At 43.5% G+C, this 22059-nt stretch overlaps 1 protein-coding gene across 1 annotated transcript in view; it reads right to left on the bottom strand.

Moving 5' to 3' along the window:
• The window catches only part of ZNF385D (zinc finger protein 385D), a 575209-nt gene that overhangs the window by 163599 nt on the left and 389551 nt on the right, over positions 1-22059 (bottom strand). The window contains exon 5 of the mRNA XM_086942162.1: positions 4047-4212. Within this exon, the coding sequence (XP_086798288.1) occupies positions 4047-4212 (166 nt within the window). The remainder of the gene's footprint in view (positions 1-4046; positions 4213-22059) is intronic.

Below are 22059 nucleotides of genomic sequence, written 5' to 3'. Positions count from 1 at the left end.
TATAATCTAGCATGTTATTGTTTCTGTTCATGCTAATGTTATTTCATGCAATACTCGTTGCCTTCAAAGTACTTTGCCGAGTTGTTTCTTTTTCTGTTCGTTCTCCTTAAGGGAAGAGGATGTGTGGTAAATGTCCTCTCTACTGCTCTCCTGGGATAGACTGTTCTATGACATCATAGAATGCCTGGGTGTCCCTCTGGCTCTCAGTGGCTCTCTATAACTGACTTGGCAGTTGGTCATCTGAGGCTGAGCTGCCAACAGCTGGCTCCTGGTGGGGTTCTTCTCCTGTTCTACTTATCTACTCTTGTACCTGTCATCTAGGAAAGAACTTACTAATAAAGAATCCTACATACACAGTGGACTGTGCATCTTTGTTTACTACAAGAGCCACAGATTGAAACAAACCCCCTAAAAAGCGGCTTGTTATTCGAGGCAAGGGAGCACCCAAACAGCAAAATATATTTTTCTTGGGGCTTTGAAAATCTCTGCACACGAGATGCTCTGGTTTTCTACAACCTTGAAGCATTGCTTGTTTGCCCATTGTCCATATGACTACAGAGCGTCTCCTTAACTTACTTTATTATAGGTTACTGGAGGGCATGCTATGATCACCTTAAGTGGCAGTCTATTCACAGAATGGCTGTACAGGGTGATAAAGCCAGCTAAGGATGCTGGGATAAAAGCGAAGCCTCCATTAGAGAAGAAGCACAGGGTCCTGTGTTTGCCCCTTTCACATCCTGATGTCTGCTGATGTACTGCTAAGAGATCAAAGAGAGCAGGTAACTACTACTTCTCATAAGTGCCAGCTCCTTGCCTCCGGGGGCCCTGGCCTGCCCCCAGGGGCAGGAGCAGAGCTCTCGGCACAGCTGCCTCGGGGTAAGGAGAAGCTGACCTGCTTTGAGGCTCTCGCAGATTCGACACAACTGCAAAAAGCACACACGCACTGCCTGATGGGCTGTGTGCACTGCTGTGAGTGTTGATGTGAATTAAGGCCTCTTATCTCCAGCCCCAGAGCGGCAGCTGATTAAGTAGGCAGGTCATGCTGAAAGCGGGGGGGAAGGGGGGGAGGAGTTCATGTGTTGTTCAGCTCCTCTGCCTGGCGGGTCTCCCTGTGTCATATCAGCTGCTCTCACGCCTCGCTGCACCTGTACCAGGGAGATACCACGTCTACGCCCAATCAGCGTATCAGGAATCGTTACAGACCCCGATGCCTCCATCTCTGAGATCCCAAGGCAAACACTAGTGGGGGCAGCCTTATCTCCTGGTGACGGAGTGAGCGCGTGGGACCAGAAGATACTGTGCGTCACTGGAAGCTATCGCCAAATAGGGGGAGCAGCTCCTTCCCCGGGCTCGCCTCCCTGGTACTGGCCATGCTGCCCTTGGCATCAGGGGTCATGAAGCCAGAGGCAGGAGAGGAGCAAAAATGGCTGCAAGACCGTGTGTACTCTTTGTAGGTTCAACTCTTTACCCTTCGCTTGCTCCATCAGCAATACATAGAAGAGTAACAATCACCAACAATAGCCATTCCAGAATGTTCCTTTGTCTGATGATGTCTGCCTGGGTTTTAAGATCTATTGTGACATCACTCGCTTTGAGATCTATTGAGACACTACTCACTTGACATGTATTGTGACATCATTCGCTTTGAGATCTAACCTGACATTACTCGCTTTGACATCTATGGTGACATTACTCTCTTCGAGATCTATGGTGACATCACTCGCTTTGAGATAAATTGTGACACCACTCGCTTGACATGTATTGTGACATCAGTCGCTTTGAGATCTATCCTGACATTACTCGCTGTGACATCTATGGTGACATCACTCGCTTTGAGATCTATGGTGACATAACTCGCTTTGAGATCTATGGTGACATCACTCGCTTTGAGATCTATGGTGACATCACTCGCTTTGAGATCTATTGTGACATCACTCGCTTTGACATCTATGGTGACATCACTTGCTTTGACATCTATGGTGACATCACTTGCTTTGAGATCTATTGTGACATCACTCGCTTTGACATCTATGGTGACATCACTCGCTTTGAGATCTATTGTGACATCACTCGCTTTGACATCTATCGTGACATCACTCACTTGACATGTATTGTGACATAACTCGCTTTGACATCTATCGTGACATCACTCGCTTTGACATCTATGGTGACATCACTCGCTTTGAGATCTATTTTGACATCACTCGCTTTAAGATCAATTGTGACATCATTTGCTTTGAGATCTATTTTGATATCACTCGCTTTGACATCTATTGTGACATCACTCGCTTTGACATCTATTGTGACATCACTCGCTTTGACATCTATGGTGACATCACTCGCTTTGAGATCTATTTTGACATCACTCGCTTTAAGATCAATTGTGACATCATTTGCTTTGAGATCTATTGTGACATCACTGGCTTTGACATCTGTTGTGACATCACTCACGTTGAGATCTAATGTTACATCAATCGCTTTGAGATCTATTGTGACATCATTCGGTTTGAGATCCATTGTGACATCATTCGCCGGATGCCTCTTAAGGCCCCAGTAACATGCAGTAAATTACTGATGACCATCAACTGTTTGCAGTTGCCCTAAAAGAAAGCAGATGGGGTCTAAGTCCAAAGTGCCAAATGCACAACTAAGAAACCACCATTCTAAAGCTGGCGCTCCTCTGCAGAGGCAGTTGGGCCCACATGGGCACCTAGATGGCCTGACATCGTTGGCGCTGCCCATCCGAGCCAGACATTGAGAGGCAATGTACTATCAGGAAAGTTCTAGATTTCCGCTGGGGTGGTCTGGATTTGGTTCAGCCCGATGATTTGCCGTATCATTAGGCCTGTCTGCAAAAGGGTCCTTCCCAAGGTTACCAAAGCATCACTACATTTTTAATTTTCTCTCCACCCGCGTTTTCCTTCTAGTCTCCTGGACTCTTTCTCCCCTTCACCATAGTAGTATTCCTGATTTACAGCTTGAACTATATTATCATTATTTTTTATCAACATTTCTAGATAGTCTAGTATTTACCTTTCTAAACTGCAAATCTAGAGCATTTGACTAAAAAGAAAAGCTCTTAGTAGGTTGAGAGGAGAACTCTGACTATTAACAAGTAAACTGGTTTAAGGATGTAATGCTTTTGTTTTTTGTAAAATCAGGTTTTTTAACAGAGCACCCTGGGTCTCTGGTGGATGTACCCCCCAATACTAGGTGCTCCCATGTCAGAAGAGGCAGAATCATCCTGGTGAGCTGCAAACTCTTCTCCAACAGAAAACAAGGAGCATCAATCAAGTGCTGAGAACTGAGGTCACAGATCTGAAATGTAGCCACGCCCACTGAAACACCACACAACATTCTTACAGCAGGGCAATTCAGTGTCCTAGTAGATGTTCACTAACTTGCAGGATCTCACCAGTGAGAGAACTTCTCATTAAGTAAGTGCGTCTTAAGGTTGAAAACATAGCTACGATTTATGCGATCGGTACCTTGCACCAAGACCTAGAGGTGAGAGGGGATCACTGCACCCCTCAATCGTCTGTCTTTTACTACTTACTCAATTGAGGTCCCTTGGGACACTTGTTATACCACACCTCTTTAGGGCATTAATGCCCCAGTCTTAGAGACCTGAAGCTTACTGTTGAAAGTAGGTGTCCATGAGTTGAATGAGCATGCGTAGACAGAGGTATCAGCAAGCAAACAAAAGACAGGACAGCAGCACACGTATTTCCCAGACTACAGGCCGCAGGAACTCCAGGAAACACGGCCTTACATTAGCCATGCCCACCATCCATCTTGTAGACATGCCGAGGCCTCTCGCCTGCGGAGAGGAATCGTCGCATGGCAGGTGATTATCTTTCCCTTGCGAGCGCGTCGAACAAGCCGACGGGGAAGCAATCAATAGTGCAAGATGAATCAGGCATGAATCAATGTGGTGCGAGACAACGGGGGGTGGGACCGTTCAAGCACTGGACGGGGAGAGAAAATGTAGAGGCAAACAACAAGGAAAACAAGAGCAACAACAAGAAGAAAGATGGCGTCTTGACCTGTTTTGCCTGAGCTGGTGTTGATGGCGCTGGTGGTGATGCAGGAGAGGGTGGTCTTGGCGGTGTCCTTGTTGGCGGCGGACATCCGCTGCTTGCTTTTCACAGCTTCCTGCGCTTTGAGCTTCTTGGCATGCTTCGTCCCTTTGTAGTGGGCCGCGGCCTGGCTCTACAAAGGAGAACAAAATGAACCATGCAAATCAGGCTCATTTCACAACTCTTTCTATTGAAGCAAATCATGCAGGACCCCCCATTCATACCCTTTTCAATAATGGGGAGCAGTCTCTCCCCCCTCCTATACTGCAGTCTGAATACACTTGACGGCAAGAAAGCATCTTTCCATCACACACTGGAGAATGGGAGAAAACATGGACTCCATCTGTCTCTTGAACCCCAGGGGACCCCTATTTTACTTGCCTTAGTTGGGAAACAAATTCTAAATCACATTTGTGAAATCATTTCATCTAGATTTAGGCCCTGATCTAGAGTTTGGTAGATGGCGGGTATCCTGTACATCTTATTTCAAGTCCTGTAGGATATAACACACTTGTAATAAGGCCAATGGGATATCTGGCATGCTTGTGCCAGAATAACCAATCCGGCAAACTCAAAATTAAGACCTTAGTCTGAGAATTTTGGTAAAGAAATCACAGGGTGATACTCTTTGGGGTATTTGGACAGAATATCGGAAACACAAACATTGTGCAACAAAATATCATGTCAGCAATTTTGAGGACAAAAATATTGTAAAGGTAAGTTTGTATAGGTAAGAAAGTTTTACTATATATAACTGCACATCTATGTATATTGTCACGGTACATAGATGTAGAGTTAAGAATAGTAAATGTATACTTACCTATTTGCACTTAACTTCTTGATAATTTGGTCCTTAAGATTTTTGACACAATATTTTGTCCACACGGTGTTTGTGTGTCCGATATTCTGTCAGGGATGCACTCTGTGGTGTGTCATCTGACAAGTATGTTTCTGGCAAACAGCAAGATCAATATGGTCTTTAAAATGTGATCCAACATTAAGTCAATGTCTCATTCCTGCTAAAAACTAAGTATGGGCGTAAAATTTGTTCCACTCGTGGAATTTGCGGATTTTCTGCAATTTCGCGATCTGCGAGTCTCACGAAATTGCAGAAAAATCTGCGAAATCGCGCGGAACGAATTTTGCAAAACTGAAAGCACTTAGCAGGTGCAAAAGTTCAAGCTAATTTGTAGCCATTCCCTGTAGGGGCCCTGAGGGGCCAGAGGGTGACTGTGCTGATCCTGAGGGTGGCAGGGGTGAACCAGAAGGTGGCAGTGGTGAACCAGAGGGTGACAGTGGTGAACCAGAGGGTGACAGTTGTGAACCAGAGGGTGACAGTGATGAACCAGAGGGTGACAGTGATGAACCACAGGGTGGCAGTGGTGAACCAGAGGGTGACAGTGGTGAACCAGAGGGTGACAGTGGTGAACCAGAGGGTGCTGTGATGAACCAGAGGGTGCTGTGATGAACCAGAGGGTGGCAGTGATGAACCAGGGGGTGCCAGTGATGAACCAGAGGTTGGTAGAGGTGAACCAGAGGGTGGCAGTGGTGAACCAGAGGGTGGCAGTGGTGAACCAGAGGGTGGCAGTGGTGAACCAAAGGATGGCAGTGGTGAACCAGAGGGTGACAGTGGTGAACCAGAGGGTGGCAGTGATGAACCAGAGGGTGGCAGTGGTGAACCAGAGGGTGGCAGTGGTGAACCAGAGGGTGGCAGTGATAAACCAGAGGGTGACAGTGGTGAACCAGAGGGTGGCAGTGGTGAACCAGAGGGTGATAGTGATGATCCAGAGGGTGGCAGTAATAAACCAGAGGGTGGCAGTGATGAACCAGATGGTGACAGTGGTGAACCAGAGGGTGGCAGTGGTGAACCAGAGGGTGATAGTGATGAACCAGAGGGTGGCAGTGGTGAACCAGAGGGTGGCAGTGATGAACCAGAGGGTGGCACTGATGAACCGGAGGATGGCCGCGATGAACCACAGGGTCGCAAACAGGCTAGACATGTGGAAACAACATGGTCGAGACCGTTGCGACCACACAAGTAAGTTCGCGATCCCGAACTTGTAAAAAAACTCATGAACTGGCAAAAACCCTCGCGAACTGGCAAAAAAAAAAAGCCGCAAATTCGCACAAATTCGCGGATTATGAAAAAAAAATCACAAATTTCACCCATGCTTACTAAAAACACAATGTAGCCATGCTGTTACCCACGGAAAGCAATGATTTTCCAGTAGATTTTAGCCAGCTCATTTTTCCGTCCACACGTCCCCAGTCTGCATTTCATGATCCTTCATTAACACTACTTTTTCTAATGTCAGACTCATAATACAGGACAAGAGTCAATTTGAGAACAGAACACTACTCAGGAATGAGTAAAGGGGACTGAGGTGAACACATATAAGGGAATAAAGTCGTCCTCTGTGAAAATAAGCTGCGGCAAACAAAATAGTGATTAAAACTAAAATGTGCCTTTTTACAGTCAGATTAAATTATCAAAACTTTTATTTTGTGTTAACAAAAGCATGGCTGTATATCCATTTTCAGTTGAGAACACAACAGGAGTTTGAAAAAGAAAGTTCAGCTAGGAAGATTTTCAAACACAGACAGCAAGACCAAAATAAAAGAAGCTTACCAGGATTAAAAACTAAAATGAAAACAAAATATATGTAATCAATTGGCCAGGTAAAAAAAATATATAAAGTATAATTCATTCTGTTCCTTAAGGAGAGATAGTCATTACATTTCATTTCAAAATCTTTATTTTGGTTCCTTTAAACCAAAAAAGATACATAAAAACACATACAATTTTGAATACAGATATGAATAGTCCAATGAAAACCTATGCGAACAATTATGCATGAGAAATATAATGGAAAGGGGTCTACATAACTCTTACGCCCTTTTGTTTGAGTGACAGTCAAATTCCATACCATAGGAAAGTAAATCTATTTGGTATTTTGTGTAGAATTCTACTTTTTACCTACATCTGGAATGAAGTCATACAGAACAAGAGGCAGCGTTCATCTACTACATTTATTCCCTTTGGGTTTTAAACTTCCAGTTCCACCGGTGTCAACACTTGGCTTTATTTAAATTTAACACTTAACAGACTTGTAATAAACAAAACCTTTCAGATCTCATCCCACAATAAGAAATAGGTTTCCACTCTACAAATACAACATACATAAATACCTACATTTACATAAACACATACATACATACATAAATACATCTTTCCTATCACTCCCTGACTGTATGCTTGCCTTTGACCCTGTTCTGCTGCCTTTTTTGGCTAGGTTTGTGCTAAACAACTGCCACATACCTACATACAACTGCACCAACAAAATTGATGATGTCAACACACACAATACTCTCTCTGTGTTGTGATCGGTAAATGCAAATTCATGGGAGAAAGTGTAAGGCTCAGCCTATCCCTTGACTAATCCATCGAGAAATGTTGTTGGTATAGCTTCTGTCCTGAACTAATGCTTATAAAAACAGTCTTATGGTGATGTTTACACGGAGGAATATATAACGGAGGAAGGAGGGTATTTCTGCAAGGTGAGTATGGCCTTTATGGAGAAGGGGAAACACTATTGCATCAAAAGAAGTGGAAATTGCTTTTTGGGCCAATAGATACTTTCGAGAGAAAGGAAGGTGACTTAGGTGAAAGAAAATACATTTATTGAAAAGTAAATATTATACATTAGTTGAGAAAAAATTGCATTTTGAAGGAGAAGTACAAGCAGTACAGACCACAGTTTTGCTTGAGAATTCTAATTTTGCAGAAGGTTGATAAAAGTATTGAGAAACAACAAGAGCATTTTGGAGGAAAAGGTACCGTTTTATAAAGAAAAAAACAAAGAGTGTTTTGGGGTTCAGAAAATATGTTTTGGAATCGAAGAAATGGTGGGGGAAGGCTGAAGAATTGGCTGGTTAACGCAGAAGAAAGGGCATGTTATGCAGCTGGACTGGATTCTGGAGCAGACAGGAAGTCATTTTGAAACAGAAGGCACAACATTTGGCAAAGGAGATGAGCATTTGGGTACAGACTAAAGGCCATTTTATAATAGAAGGAAAATATTTTGCAACAGAAGGAAGGTATTTTGGAGCCGATGGAGGAACATTTAGTAGTAACTGTAATTGAATTTCTATAATCTTCCATGTTTATGACGAGGTGTAGATGCACATTAGTGGGCGGATCAATACCCCACCATGGGGAAGTTCTTCTTTAGAAATGTTTTGGAATACAAAGTCTCCAAACTAGGAAATGTTTTTGTGTTGTGCATGAGTGTTGAAGAGCGGAAGGGGGTGGGGGAGGGGTGTGTTAACTGAAAGGAAGAATTTATGGAACAGAAGAAACAAAATGTAGGAACTGAATGTAGAATTTTCAAGAAATGATGGAAGAAAATGTTGGCACAGAAGTAAATCATTGTCAAAGGGTTAGGAATATTTTGAAACAGAAGAGTAACAGTTGGGGATGAAAGAGGTAAACTATGAAAATGAATATAAGAATTTATAGTGGAGCATGGGTATACACCGTAGGACATTAAGGTTAGATCCGAGTCAAACTTTCAGATGTACCACTGACTATTTTAATGAGTTTCTTTTAGGTTAATGGTATGTAAGTTTATCTTAACCCACACACACAGCCACACACACATGCACACACACACACACTCATATATATATATTAAGAAAAATAAAAGAAACTCATTAAAATAGTCAGTGGTATATATATATATATATCTGTGTGCGTATATATATATATTTATTTATATATAGCCCTTATAAGATTATGTGTATGTAAATATATATACGTGATCAAGGTCCCATGAGGACCGAAACGCGTAATGGCGGCGGTGCTTGGCAGAAAATAAAATAATTGAGTAGCACCATTTCTGGGTTCGCTTCGTCTCTTTCTGGAAAGTGTGGAGCTGTGGGACGAGTACAAGGAATACATATATATATATATATATATTTTTTTTTTCTGTTGGAGGGGGCAGGGGGTATGCCAATAAATCATCTTTAAAAACACGATTGGAGTGCTGTCTAATTTCGTTTGGAGATATACGGAGTTGTTGCTGAAATATATATATATATATATATATATATATATATATATATATATATATATATTACCTACTGGCTATCGCCAGTAGGTATATATAGTTAGGATTAATTCCCTATGGGACTTTTGAAAATTCTATGTCTAATAACTTTGGCGTTTGTGGATGGAATCGGCTGAAATTTTCAGGAAAATGGCACATTTTGTTTCTGAGCAGCTCCTGAAAATTTGGTGGGGTTTCGTCAAGGGGGGGCTGAGAAAAAAGGGGGGTCCCAAAACGCGTTTTTTGCATTGAGTTTTCCATAGGGCGGTTGGACTCACTTTTAGCTCGAACGGCTGAATGGATTTGCACGAAACTTGGCAAAATTGTAGGGACTGTTAGCCCGATGTGCCTTTGCTAGGTCTCAATATATGTGCTCCAGTAGTTTTTGAGAAATTAACGTTTAAATCAAGATATATATCTGTAACAGCGCTCTGGGCAGCGATCCGGTCCGCTTACTTTTCGCTTATCGGAACTTTGCGCGCAGAAAGCTGATTGGCTCTCCGGTGTCTGTCAACATTCTAAACAGTCCGGAGCGGCCGCCATCTTGTCTCTCGGTAGGATCGAGAGAGAAGAAGAGGTGAAAAACGAAGGGTGAATTTAATGAAAGGGGGCAAGGTATCCTCCTTTTGACCCCCTAGGAATGCTGTTGGGGTTATTAAAGGGACCCGTGGGGAAAAGAAAAAAAAAATGATTTTTCACGGTAGAAGCGCTTCACGGGCCGCGAACTGGGCCGCAAACTGGTAGCGAAACGGGAATTCGCCATTTTGTGCTTCGTAAATTAAATTACTAGTTATAAGTGGGTACGGGAGACGTATCCTAATCCCCTATGTTTCCTGAGGGTGGGTGAGGAGGCTGATATATGTTGATACATCTCTTCCAGCGGCTGTGCGTGAGCTTTTTTTTTTTTTTTGCTGCGTGACAGTCCGGAGCGGCCGCCATCTTGTCTCTCGGTAGGATCGAGAGAGAAGAAAAGGTGAAAAACTAAGGGGGAATTTAATGAAAGGGGGCAAGGTATCCCCCTCTTGACCCCCTAGGAATGTTGTTGGGGTTATTAAAGGGTCCCGTGGGGAAAATAAAAAAAAAATGATTTTTCACGGTAGAAGCGCTTCACGGGCCGCGAACTGGGCCGCAAACTGGTAGCGAAACGGGAATTCGCCATTTTGTGCTTCGTAAATTAAATTACTAGGTATAAGGGGGTGCGGGAGACATATCCTAATCCCCTATGTTTCCTGAGGGTGGCTGAGGAGGCTGATATATGTTGATACATCTCTTCCAGCGGCTGCGCCATCTTGCCTTTTTTCGAATGCCACAATTTTGTCGTGCACGGCAGCCATTTTAGATGCCAGGCTGGTCCCAGGCTATCACCTACCCCTGCGGATGTAGTTTATGGCCCCAGCTGTAGAGAATTCAGACATGCCAATCCTCCTGATTCAGGCGTGTGAGTACTGATTTCAGTGCTAGTTTCCCGGCTCCCGATTTCTGCAAGCAAAAACCCGGGGGCATATTACTAACAACTAGCGATAATTTTTGTCTATAACTTGTTTAGAGACAAAAATTATCGCCGCACATCGTCGATTTTTATCGCAGATAAACCTTGCTATTATCGCAGAAAAGTCAGCGATATTCATGTATTATCGACCTAATGCTCTTAGCCATGTTATCCACCTCCCATTGGATAACATGGCTAAAACCTGCTCAGGGCAGGTGTTAGCTTTTGGAGATATTCGCGCTTAGTGCGAATATCTCCAAAAGTTGGTAATAGAAGGTAGCGATGTTAGGGACTGTTTCCAGTCGCTAACATCTTGGCACGCCACTTTGCATGTCATTAGTGATAAGTATCACTGACATGCAAAGCCGGGCCCAAGATGGTCGCTATCTCCTTTTAGGTGTCACTAACTGGTGTTAGCGACAGCTTGATAATAGGGAAATAATTTTATCTCCGCTTTCATGGTTTTTAAAGCCAAAAAAGGGGAGATAAACCCCCTTGCTAATATGACCCACGATTCCTTGGGGGTTTCAGCTGATAGGGCTTGGTATTGTGTTACATGGTAATTTTTCCATGAAACGTCAGAGGGTCGATGTAGGGGTTCTAGAAGAGGTGATAAACCATTTAAGCCTCATGAACAAGCGCATGGTCTTTTAAAGATTTCTGAAGTACTCGGGGCGGCGGTGTGTGTGTGCCCTCTTTCAGGAGCGGGCGGGGGGGCACTGCCAGCAACTTGCCAGGTCAGGTAGTGTTCAACACGTGCATCACCCTTTCTCTGCTTGCTATTGCGCTCCATGCTTCGGAAAGGTAAGAAAAAGAACGTGCATTTGAGTTTGAAATGTCCGATCCTGCAGCAGCACACTTCCAAAGCCCACACATGACAATAACCCGATTCAAGGCCCCATTCACCCGCTTTCAAAAAATAGATAACACTCCAACAAATTAAGGTTATAAAACTTTATTAACTTTTAACGATAATGAACAGAACAAAAACTAAAAACATTTAAACATTTATTAACACAAAAAGCAACAATGGTTAGAAGCTGTCTTTTGTGCGAATAGTCCCAAGGCAGCACAACGTGCAGAGTTCTGGACGGCACCCAGGTGATGTCGCCTGGGTGCCGCACTGGTTTAGGGATCCTACAATGCTGCTCCGAAAATTGGCGTGGGGCGTCCCGGGTGGGGCGGGGGGAGGCCTCGTCAGTAGCGGTCTGTTGTGCGAATAGTCCCAAGGCAGCACAACGTGCAGAGTTCTGGACGGCACCCAGGTGATGTCGCCTGGGTGCCGCACTGGTTTAGGGATCCTACAATGCAGCACAGAAAAACAGCGTGGGGCGTCCCGGGTGGTGCGGGGGGAGGCCTCGTCAGTAGCGGTCTGTGTCCAGTGTCACATGGCTGACACAACATGTACGACAGGCACCCAGGTGATGTCCAGTAAACTGCCGCACTGGTTTTGGTATCCTACAATGCTGCTCCGAAAATTGGCGTGCGGCGGCCCGGGGGGGGGGGGGGGGGAGGCGGCGTGAACGGGTCTCCCCAGGTGGCGGCCATCTAGCTGAGTTGCGCTCGCTCTTGCGGCCACAGCGTCTCGCTCACCATGTTGTGGAGTTGCTCCCACTCTTGCAGTGCAGCGATAGGCGGCTGCCACATGGCTGTCAAAATGGCGGACGGCTCTTCGGTTTTGGGCCTGGTCCACTGAAATGGCCCTGGGACACCTTGGAAGTCGGACGCTTGCCTGCTAGGGCTTGGGCTCCATTCTCGAAAAGCGTCCCCTCAGCCGTGAAGATTGTATAAAAGTCTTGGGGGCCCCCGACTCCCGCAGGCTTCCGGTGGGGAGCGGCTGCCATGATTGCTCGCGGAATGACCACGACGGAGCCACGAGATGGTGGTGCTCTCATGCTGACGCCAGCTTCAGTCTGAATGATCCAGAAACAAGGTGGGGCTTTCATCGTTTGGGAAAAAAAAATGTTCTAAACCAATGAAAAGTGTTATTTTTAGGTCATATGACCAAGCCTTCCATCTTTAGGAAACCAAAAGTAAAATGAACCAATGAAAAGTTTTATAAACAAGTCACATGACCTGTTATGCGACATAGGGCTACAAAAAGCGTAGAAAATCCGTTGGCACGTGAGGCGGCGTCAGTAGCGGACCGATGTGCGAATAGGCCGAAGGCAGCACAACGCGCCGAGATCCGGATGGCACCGAGGTGGTGTCCAGCAAATTGCCGCACTGGTGTGGCCATCCTACAATGCTGCGCCGAAAGACGGCGTGTCCAGCTGAATTGCGGTCACTGTTGCGGTACAGTGACTCGAACGCGCCGAGGTGGTGTCCAGCAAATTGCCGTACTGGTGTGGCCATCCTACAATGCTGCGCCGAAAGACGGCGTGTTCAGCTGAGTTCCGGTTACTCTTCCGGCACAGTGACTCGAACGCGCTGAGATCCGGATGGCACCGAGGTGGTGTCCAGCAAGTGGCTGCACTGGTGTGGCCATCCTACAATGCTGCGCCGGAAGTCGGCGTGGGGTGCCCCGTTGGCTTATGAGGTGATGTCAGTAGTGGACTGATGTGTCAATAGGTCGGAACCAGCACAAGGCGCCAAGATCCGAATGGCAAGTCCTGGATGTTGAGTGCCTCAGTTGAGATTTCTGAGAAGTGCTTGTAGAACTGTCTGAAGCTTATTTGCACCTGCTGCAGCTTCACTAGGTCCGGCGGAACTTGTTGCCTTTTCCTTTGTGCTTCTTTTCCTACAATGCGTTTCTTCTGAAGACACGACCAGGTCCCTGAATGTGTGCAGGGGGACGCTATTGAATGAATGAACGCGCCGAGATCTGGATGGCACCGAGGTGGTGTCCAGCAAATTGCCGCACTGGTGTGGCCATCCTACAATGCTGCGCCGAAAGACGGCGTGTCCAGCTGAATTGCGGTCACTGTTGCGGTACAGTGAGTCGAACGCGCCGAGATCTGGATGGCCAAGTTTCAAGTTTCATCTGGCAGTTTTTCTCCATCCCTCCTGGATCAAAGAAGGTGAATGCTAAATATGCCACCTGCCTCATCTGAACATATGAAGTTAACTTGTATACACTGTGGTGCTATGCTGTCCTATGGCAACATGAGCATCAACCTGATGAATACGGCATTCGAAAATCATAAATGCCCTAATGCACCCAAGAAGTAATTTTTTTTTTGCTCCAGTTGAGCCGTTTTCAATGCCTGTTTTTTGTTGTTTCCCCTCCATCAAGAACAAAACAAAAATACAAGGCGCTAAGATCCGAATGGCAAGTCCTGGATGTTGAGTGCCTCAGTTGAGAGTTCTGAGCAGTGCTTGTAAGACTGTCTGAAGCTTATTTGCACCTGCTGCAGCTTCACTAGGTCCGGCGGAAATTTTTTCCTTTTCCTTTCTGCTTCTTTTCCTACAATGCGTTTCATCTAAAGACACGACCAGGTCCCTGAATGTGTGCAGGGGGACGCTATTGATTGAATGAAAATGGCGGCTTGACACAAAGCTGACTCAAGCGTTACTGTTGGTGCTATACAGACAAAAATTGGTTTTCAGTTTGTACATTCTTCAGGTTTTTTTTCCATCTAAGTCTGATTGAGAATTTTGACTATATCTTGGACCTGCCCGGCCTCGCCCAAAATGGCGCCGGTATAAATGGGACTCGTAACTCTTTGCCCGCAAATGTATATCTAGAAAATGTTATTGTAAGTGGCCCTGTCGTATTTTAATTACAAAATGTACGTCCACCGATTCCGCAACTGTTAGACACCTTTGTTCTTGTCACCTAATGGCCCGCTCGTTACGTTCTTCTACAGTGTAAATGTCTCCTCATCATATACGATTTGAGTTTGCTCCGTGGCCGGCCCACGTGGTTATAGGCCCGTATTTGTATACTGACATTTTCACAATAAAGGTTTTTAAAACAAAACACGGTAGTAGTATTTTCATTTGTAAAGTTTTTACTTTTAGTGACTGTTTTCGAATCAGTAAAAGGCAAGTGAAATAAAGCAGTCCAATTACATGACGGATAAAAGGTATAATATGTAGGAACGCAGTAAAGATAAATGGTCAAGGGCAGTTGTGTTTTTCATGTCTGCAACATAAAGTGATCGATAAGAATCTGATAATCAGGCGTATCGGCGACTAAGACAGCAGGCCGAATCTCTTTTACTCAACGGCTCCGTCATGGAAGGAAGAAACGCCCTTTTTCTCGAAAAAGGAATATATTTTACTTGCAAGACAGTTGTAAATTTTCCGGGAAAGTACATTAGCCTGGAATATTATAACATATGTTTGAAAAAAAAATATTGTTCGAAAATAATAAAAAGCGTAATTTTTAGGTCATAAGACCAAGCTTTTCATCATTAAATTAACAAAAGTAAAATGAACCAATGAAAAGTTTTATTAACAAGTCACATGACCTGTTATGCTTACGTTACGCGCTGCGCGCCGCGCCTCGGATCACTTCCGGGTGCGCTAACGCGGCGTGTCATAAAACGCATTACGCGACAACGTAGGTCAAGAATATAGTCTAAATGTCTCCACCAACCAGCGTTCAGAACACAACCCCTTTCAGCAGTCCAAAAAGTTCTGTTAAATGACAACAGAGGGGACAGGCAACAAGAACCATCAGTCAAAGAGGGGAGGGCAAGTTCTTCTCTTCCGGGTCATGTTGGGGCGCTACCGGAACTGATCGAATTGGTAGTCTACAGTGTTTCTGGATGTTTCACACTAAAGCTGGCGTCAGCATGAGACCACTACCATCTCGTAGCTCCGTCGTGGCCATTCCACGAGCAATCATGGCAGCCGCTCCCCACCAGAAGCCTGCGGGAGTCGGAGGCCCCCAAGACTTTTGTAGAATCTTCACGGCTGAGGGGACGCTTTTCGAGAATGGGACCCAAGCCCTAGCAGACAAGCGTCCGAGTTCCAAGGTGTCCCAGGGCCATTTTAGTGGACCAGGCCCAAAACCGAAGAGCCGGCCGCCATTTTGAGAGTCCTGTGGCAGCCGCCTATCGCTGCACCGCAAGAGCGGGCGCATCTCAACTACATGGTGAGCGAGACGCTGTAGTCGCAAGAGCGGGCGGAAAACAGCTGAATGGCGGAAGAGGCACAGTGTAGCAAAAGCGGGCGGAATGGCAACTAAAACGATAAAGGGGCGCCCCACTACAGCTTGTCTTCAGGTCAAACGGATTGTGGGACAAGGTCCAGAATTGAAGAGTCATCAAAAGGCAAAAAGTACCGCCGGGAGCCGGCCGCCTATGTCGGGGGCGATCTCAGGCTACACCAGTGCTATAAGACTTGGGGAGGGTGTCGGAGCCAAGCGTCTTCTCCGAGTCCATGGCCATCACAGCGTCCCTCAGGGGCCTCCGTCAAGCTGTTTAGGAAGGTAACATATCACATTGTTTTCTAATGCAGTCAGGTCCACAAACGACACTCACTTACTTTGAGAATAGTGAAGCTGCAGTAGGTGGAAATAAGCTTCAGACAGTGTTACAAGCGCTGCTCAGAACTCTTAACTATGGCACCCAACATCTAGAACTTATGCTATTTGAGAATGGTAGTGACATCGAAGCATCTCAGGGACCAAAACCATTAACGTACTTTCACGTATGAAAATCTTACTTGGGGAGGGGGCAGGAGCGAAGCGCCCCCTCCCAGTCAGCGCCACCACACCGTATGTTGAAAATCTGAAGCCATCGTTCTACAAAGTCAACCAAACTTGGATTGAAAAATCTAGAAAAATGTACAAACTGAAAACCAGTTTTGGTCTGCATAGCATCAGTAGCAACGCTTGAGTCAGCTTTGTGTCAAGCCGCCATTTTGATTCAACAAAGCACAGGCATTGAAAAAGGCTGAAATTCAGAACTCTAAACTATGGCACCCAACATCCAGGAGCTTGCTATCCGGATCTTGGAGCCTTGTGCTGTTTTCGATCTATTCACACATCGGTCCACTACTGACATCATCTTATAAACCAACGTTATGTAAATAGTTTTTTAATAAAATGTTTTACCCTGTTTCTTTGCTGGTGTGTTGTCTATATTTTTAATATTTGCATAGGGTTTGTCATTATTTTGTGCGCGATGGGTGATGGAGCCGAGCTGTCTTGCAGCCCTCATGGTGTGGAGCTCAGTTCATGTCACTATTTTCGTATTTCTCAAGAAGGGTTGTTCCTAATATTTCTATTTTAGCGAGGTCAAAAAGAGATCCAATTAGTGGCCTACTGATTTTGCTCGATTACTTTTATTTTTTTTACACGATTTTTCACTATCTGCAAAGATTAAACAGAGTATTGCGACTTTGTGCTTGTTTGTAAATAGAGAATGATCCAAAGAGAACCAATTCTAAAACAGTAAATGCTTGGACAACAATCAATCAAATGGAGAGACAAGGAGGTACGACGGATTACAACGGAGGGGAGGGGGGGCAGCGTTCAAAGCACATCAGCGTGCATAAATACGAAAATGTTTTTATCTATCACGTACTTGACATTTTAAAGCTTTTCATATTTGCTATTAAAAAACCAATGAAATTCACAGAAAAAACCATAGGTTATAGTGGATATATAGTTAGGAATTTGCATTTACAAAACCTTGAAAATTCAATGAAAAAACCATAGGTTATAGGCCATATATAGTTAGGAATTAGCATTTACAAAACCTTATTTTACTCGCATAAAACCATTGAAATTCCATATATAGTTAGCTAACTATAAGCGCTAACTATATATCGCGCACCCGCAATCCACTGCTGATGATGTCACATATTACATCATTCATGACATGGTCAGTGACATCACTGATGACATCACTGATGACATCTCAAATGACATCACTGATGACAACTCAAATGATATCAATGATGACATCTCAAATGACATCACTGATGACAACTCAAATGACATCACTGATGACATCTCATTTGTCATCACTGATCACATCACTCATGTGATAATACAATGAACCTCTTCAGACTCTAATATAACCTTACATACACTCAGTATAAACAGACACTCACAGACTGTCACTCATCCATGGAGTTACTTACACACCTAGTCAGTCATGCAAAGAATCAATCACACCTCCATTTCCTCAACTATACAGTTATACACATCTTACTTATTCAAACATATAATAACACATATTTACTCTCTTATATAATCCCTGATACAAGCTCACAGTGATCGATACAGCCACTCACACATTCACTGGCTCTTATGTTCAGTTATTTATATATCTCAACTCTCACATGTATTGTGTTTTACATACGTACTTACTTGCACATGTAGCAATGAGAAATCCATTCACTCACCAACACACCCATGCACAGTCAACCGCCCATATAGCTGTTTCCACATGCACTCTTGAACTCATACTCCTAGTGAATCAACTGCTTACACATCTATGCACAGAGTCACGCACCTCCCAGCCACCCACACACACACTCAGCCTCCCATTCAAATATTTGGGCAACCAATCAATAACCCATATGGCCACTCTTATAGCTACTGATCAACACATGCAGCAGCTTACACAACATCAAACATACTGATGCACGAATTAAGACAGTTTAGTCACTAACCCATGTACTCAGTGAGACACATTTAATCACTCACTCATACAGTCAGTCATGCACCTACTAAATTCTTCATCCAGACACTTATACATCCACTCATTCTTCAATATGTGAAACATATTTAAACTTTACAGACACATACAATCATTGGATGTTGTGATCAGTGATGTCATCAGTGATGTCACTGACCATGTCATGAATGATGTAATATGTGACATCATCAGCAGTGGATTGCGGGTGCGCGATATATAGTTAGCGCTTATAGTTAGCTAACTATATATGGAATTTCAATGGTTTTATGCGAGTAAAATAAGGTTTTGTAAATGCTAATTCCTAACTATATATGGCCTATAACCTATGGTTTTTTCATTGAATTTTCAAGGTTTTGTAAATGCAAATTCCTAACTATATATCCACTATAACCTATGGTTTTTTCTGTGAATATATATATATATATATATATATATATATATATATATATATATATATATATATATATATATATATATAGAGAGAGAGAGAGAGAGAGAGAGAGAGAGAGAGCGAGAGAGAGAGAGAGAGAGAGAGAATCTTTTATGGATCTGTATTTTCCAGGACTTCCAGGACCAACACTGGACATCGCTGTAGTAGAAGCGCAATATCTTGGGATAAAAGTCGTACAGTTCATGATGTGCAGGGAACAATTGAAGAGAGAAGATCAAAGTACTGGAATTAATTGTTTTGTGATAAGAAGGGAGGATATTTAAGAAGAGAAATAGCAATATTTTAAAAGACAAAGAAAACTTTCGAACAAGTAAAAGCATGACTACTATTGGGGAAGGGAAATGTTTACAAGAAAGAACATAAAGCTCCTTTTTTAAAACAATTTTAAAAGACAAACTCTTTCTAAGAAAATTAGGATATGAAATACACAGAGCACATTCTTTCAGTAAGGATGACGTTTGACAATGTGATTACCAAATCCCCACTCTGGCTCCCCAACATCAGCATCTTCACTGCCAAGAAGAGCTTTCCCAGAACCTCATTAGTGCCTCAGGATATGGAGCTAAAACAGGGATGCACTAGAGACATTCTGGGCTGGGATTCAGGGGAACTTCTCAGCAGAAAATTGGCATTTCAGAGCCAATGAAAGCACTTGGCACAAGGCTACTTGCGGACTTGATGCGGTAAGATAAAAAAGAGAACTTAAATTAGTGAGGAGCTGAGCTTCAAAATGTTAAGCTGCATCATTCAGTTTGGCCTAAAATAGTTTTAAAATCCAATAAAGCAGAAATTATGCCAGAAGGGCCCTTAATGAAAAAGTACCGGACAAGAACACCTTGAGAACCGCTCAAAATAAAACAGCCAATAGCAGGCATGTCAATCAGTTCAAGCTAACACCCAGTATCAGGTGGGAAAAACTCAAACCAAGTTATGAGATGTCAAGAAGCAAAACTATTAATATATTGGCAATAATGTGAGTTATAAGGGATAAAGTACCCCCTGCTGTACATTATAAGGATATTGCAAGTCACCAAGTAACTCCATAACCATGTAGAGGAACGGGCTGAAGGCCAAGTTCCTTTATAAGGTTATGGAACTCCAATGTGACTTACAATATCCTTATAAAGTACAGCAAGGTGTAATTTATTCCATATAATACATGGTCACCCATCATCATCTATCACACAAACCACTTAAAACCTTGGTGCGTAGCTCTTTCATATGAAAAAGAGAGCATGTTTGCAAAAATGAAGGATAGAGCTCCAAATGCCAATTAAACACATCAAAAACCTGGTAGATATTTGTTGAAAAAAAGTTATAAAAAAAACTACTCAATAGAGGTCAGTTTTAATATAATTTTTTTATTTTTTATTTAAAGCTGCAGTAGTAGTTCGGAACGTGTAGAAACATTCTGGAAGATTCTAACTTTTCTATAATTATCTAAAAAATGCACAAAATAAACGTTCTTTCTGCTAGTCACTATTAGATAGATAAAATAAGCATAAGAAAGAAAAGCAACATTCTATTTTCGTTGCTTAAAACAGCTGCTCCGTGACATCACCTGCCTTTCCCATCAGCTGCTGCCTCTGGCACAGGCATTGTGACGTCAGAACTCGACTGTTATAACTTATTGCAATTCAGTTCTGACGACTTTTCTTTATAATGATGACTCGTTGCGTCACAAGTCGTCGATTATAAAGAAATTACAGACAGCAGATTACACAGGGATTGCAGAACCCCATGTATTATTCAATGCTAATCACTCCGGTATTTTTTAGCTAAAATGTGTTGGCACAGATGATATTTTGCAGAGATCTAAGTGCTGTAATCGTCAGCAAGTGTAAAGTTTGCCAACACTGCAAAGCTGTGTGCGCTAAATCAAAAAAGTGCACATCCTTGGCTACAAAGGTGAAATAGACCATATTAAGAACTATAATGGTCTTCGCATCACGTTTTGAATAAGAGGATATCCCAGCTGGACTTAATTTGCGAAAAGCAAAACATTTTATTGTTTGTTAATATCGAGAACGAATTTCTTTGTACATTAGTGTCTGCCCAAAGCGTAGGCGGGGGTCGCCATGAGATGAGCGTAGAAAAAACAAATGTATTGCAAAACCTATGTTCGTAGTAGAACTGGCCCATAATTCTGAGAACTGGGGGAGGTTCGAAAGTTCATGCAAACACTGGGACATCTGGAGAGCAACCTTTGAAAGGAAGTACTTCCGGCACACCTGTGATTCCTCAGCAATGCTTACATTTGGGGGCAAATCGATTCGGAAAGCAAAGAAAGGCTTGTGTTAAGATCAAACAGGGATCCCTTTGTAAACAGATTTAATGTAAGATATAAAATGACATCACCTTCAGACGGCTCCAGATTTCACATCTACATCCAGGTCCATCTCTTCCGAAAACACTTTAAAATCCAATAATCCTCCATCTCTCCTGCCACCCCCTCCTGCGGCTCTACTGCCCCCGCTGGATTCTGCTCGATTTGGCCAGAGGGCTGCTTTCGGAGATGAAAGGCGTGTCAGGCTGCATTGTAGTCCCCGCCACCTGCTGTGTTGGACTGATTTGTACAACTTTGCTGGGCTGATTTTAGATTCTTGTCTCCTCTCTCTTGACATTCAAGGATAGTTGGTGACCGGACTGTGTTAACCACCTTTTTTTTGTTCTCTCCCCCTCCGATGCACTGTTTACTCATTTTTTCATGCCGTTTTTTTTTTATCTCTGGTTTGCTTCCTTACTGCCTGCCCACTATGTAATGCAATTTCCTTCTGTTTTTCTTATTTATTTTTATTTAACATGTATTATGTAAAGCGCTCTGATACCTACGGGTCAAGCTAGCGCTATGTAAAACTTTTAAAATAAATCAATTAAATAAATAGATTCCAGTTGGTATCAGAGCCCCTACCTGTCCTTGAAACTACCCACTTACCCCCTGTCCCTCATGTATTAGCCCCAAGTGCTCACATTATTATTATTTTTTCCTTTATTATGTTCCCGCGTGGGCAACCTTGCTAGCCGCTATGTGGCACCAGTTTGTTTTTGGCGTGTCCTTTAGTGGAACATTTTCTGGATTTAAACTATAGAGCGCTCTGTCTTCCCAGACAAATAACAAGTTGGAAAAAAATATATAGATAATGAAACAGACATGGTCCCTTTTACCTGGTCCGCCTGTTCCACTGCCTGCTGCAATGCCACAAACATACTGCCCTAAACCATACAACTGTCTGTAGTGCTACATTAACCTCTTCTATGCTCATGACGAGCTCAGCTCATCATGAGGCACAGTGCAGCTGCACTCATGACAAGCTGAGCTCGTCACGGCAGT

This window comes from Lissotriton vulgaris, chromosome 10 (assembly GCF_964263255.1).
Source record: "Lissotriton vulgaris chromosome 10, aLisVul1.2, whole genome shotgun sequence".
NCBI lineage: Eukaryota > Metazoa > Chordata > Amphibia > Caudata > Salamandridae > Lissotriton > Lissotriton vulgaris.
This window is presented reverse-complemented; position numbering and strand designations above follow the sequence as displayed.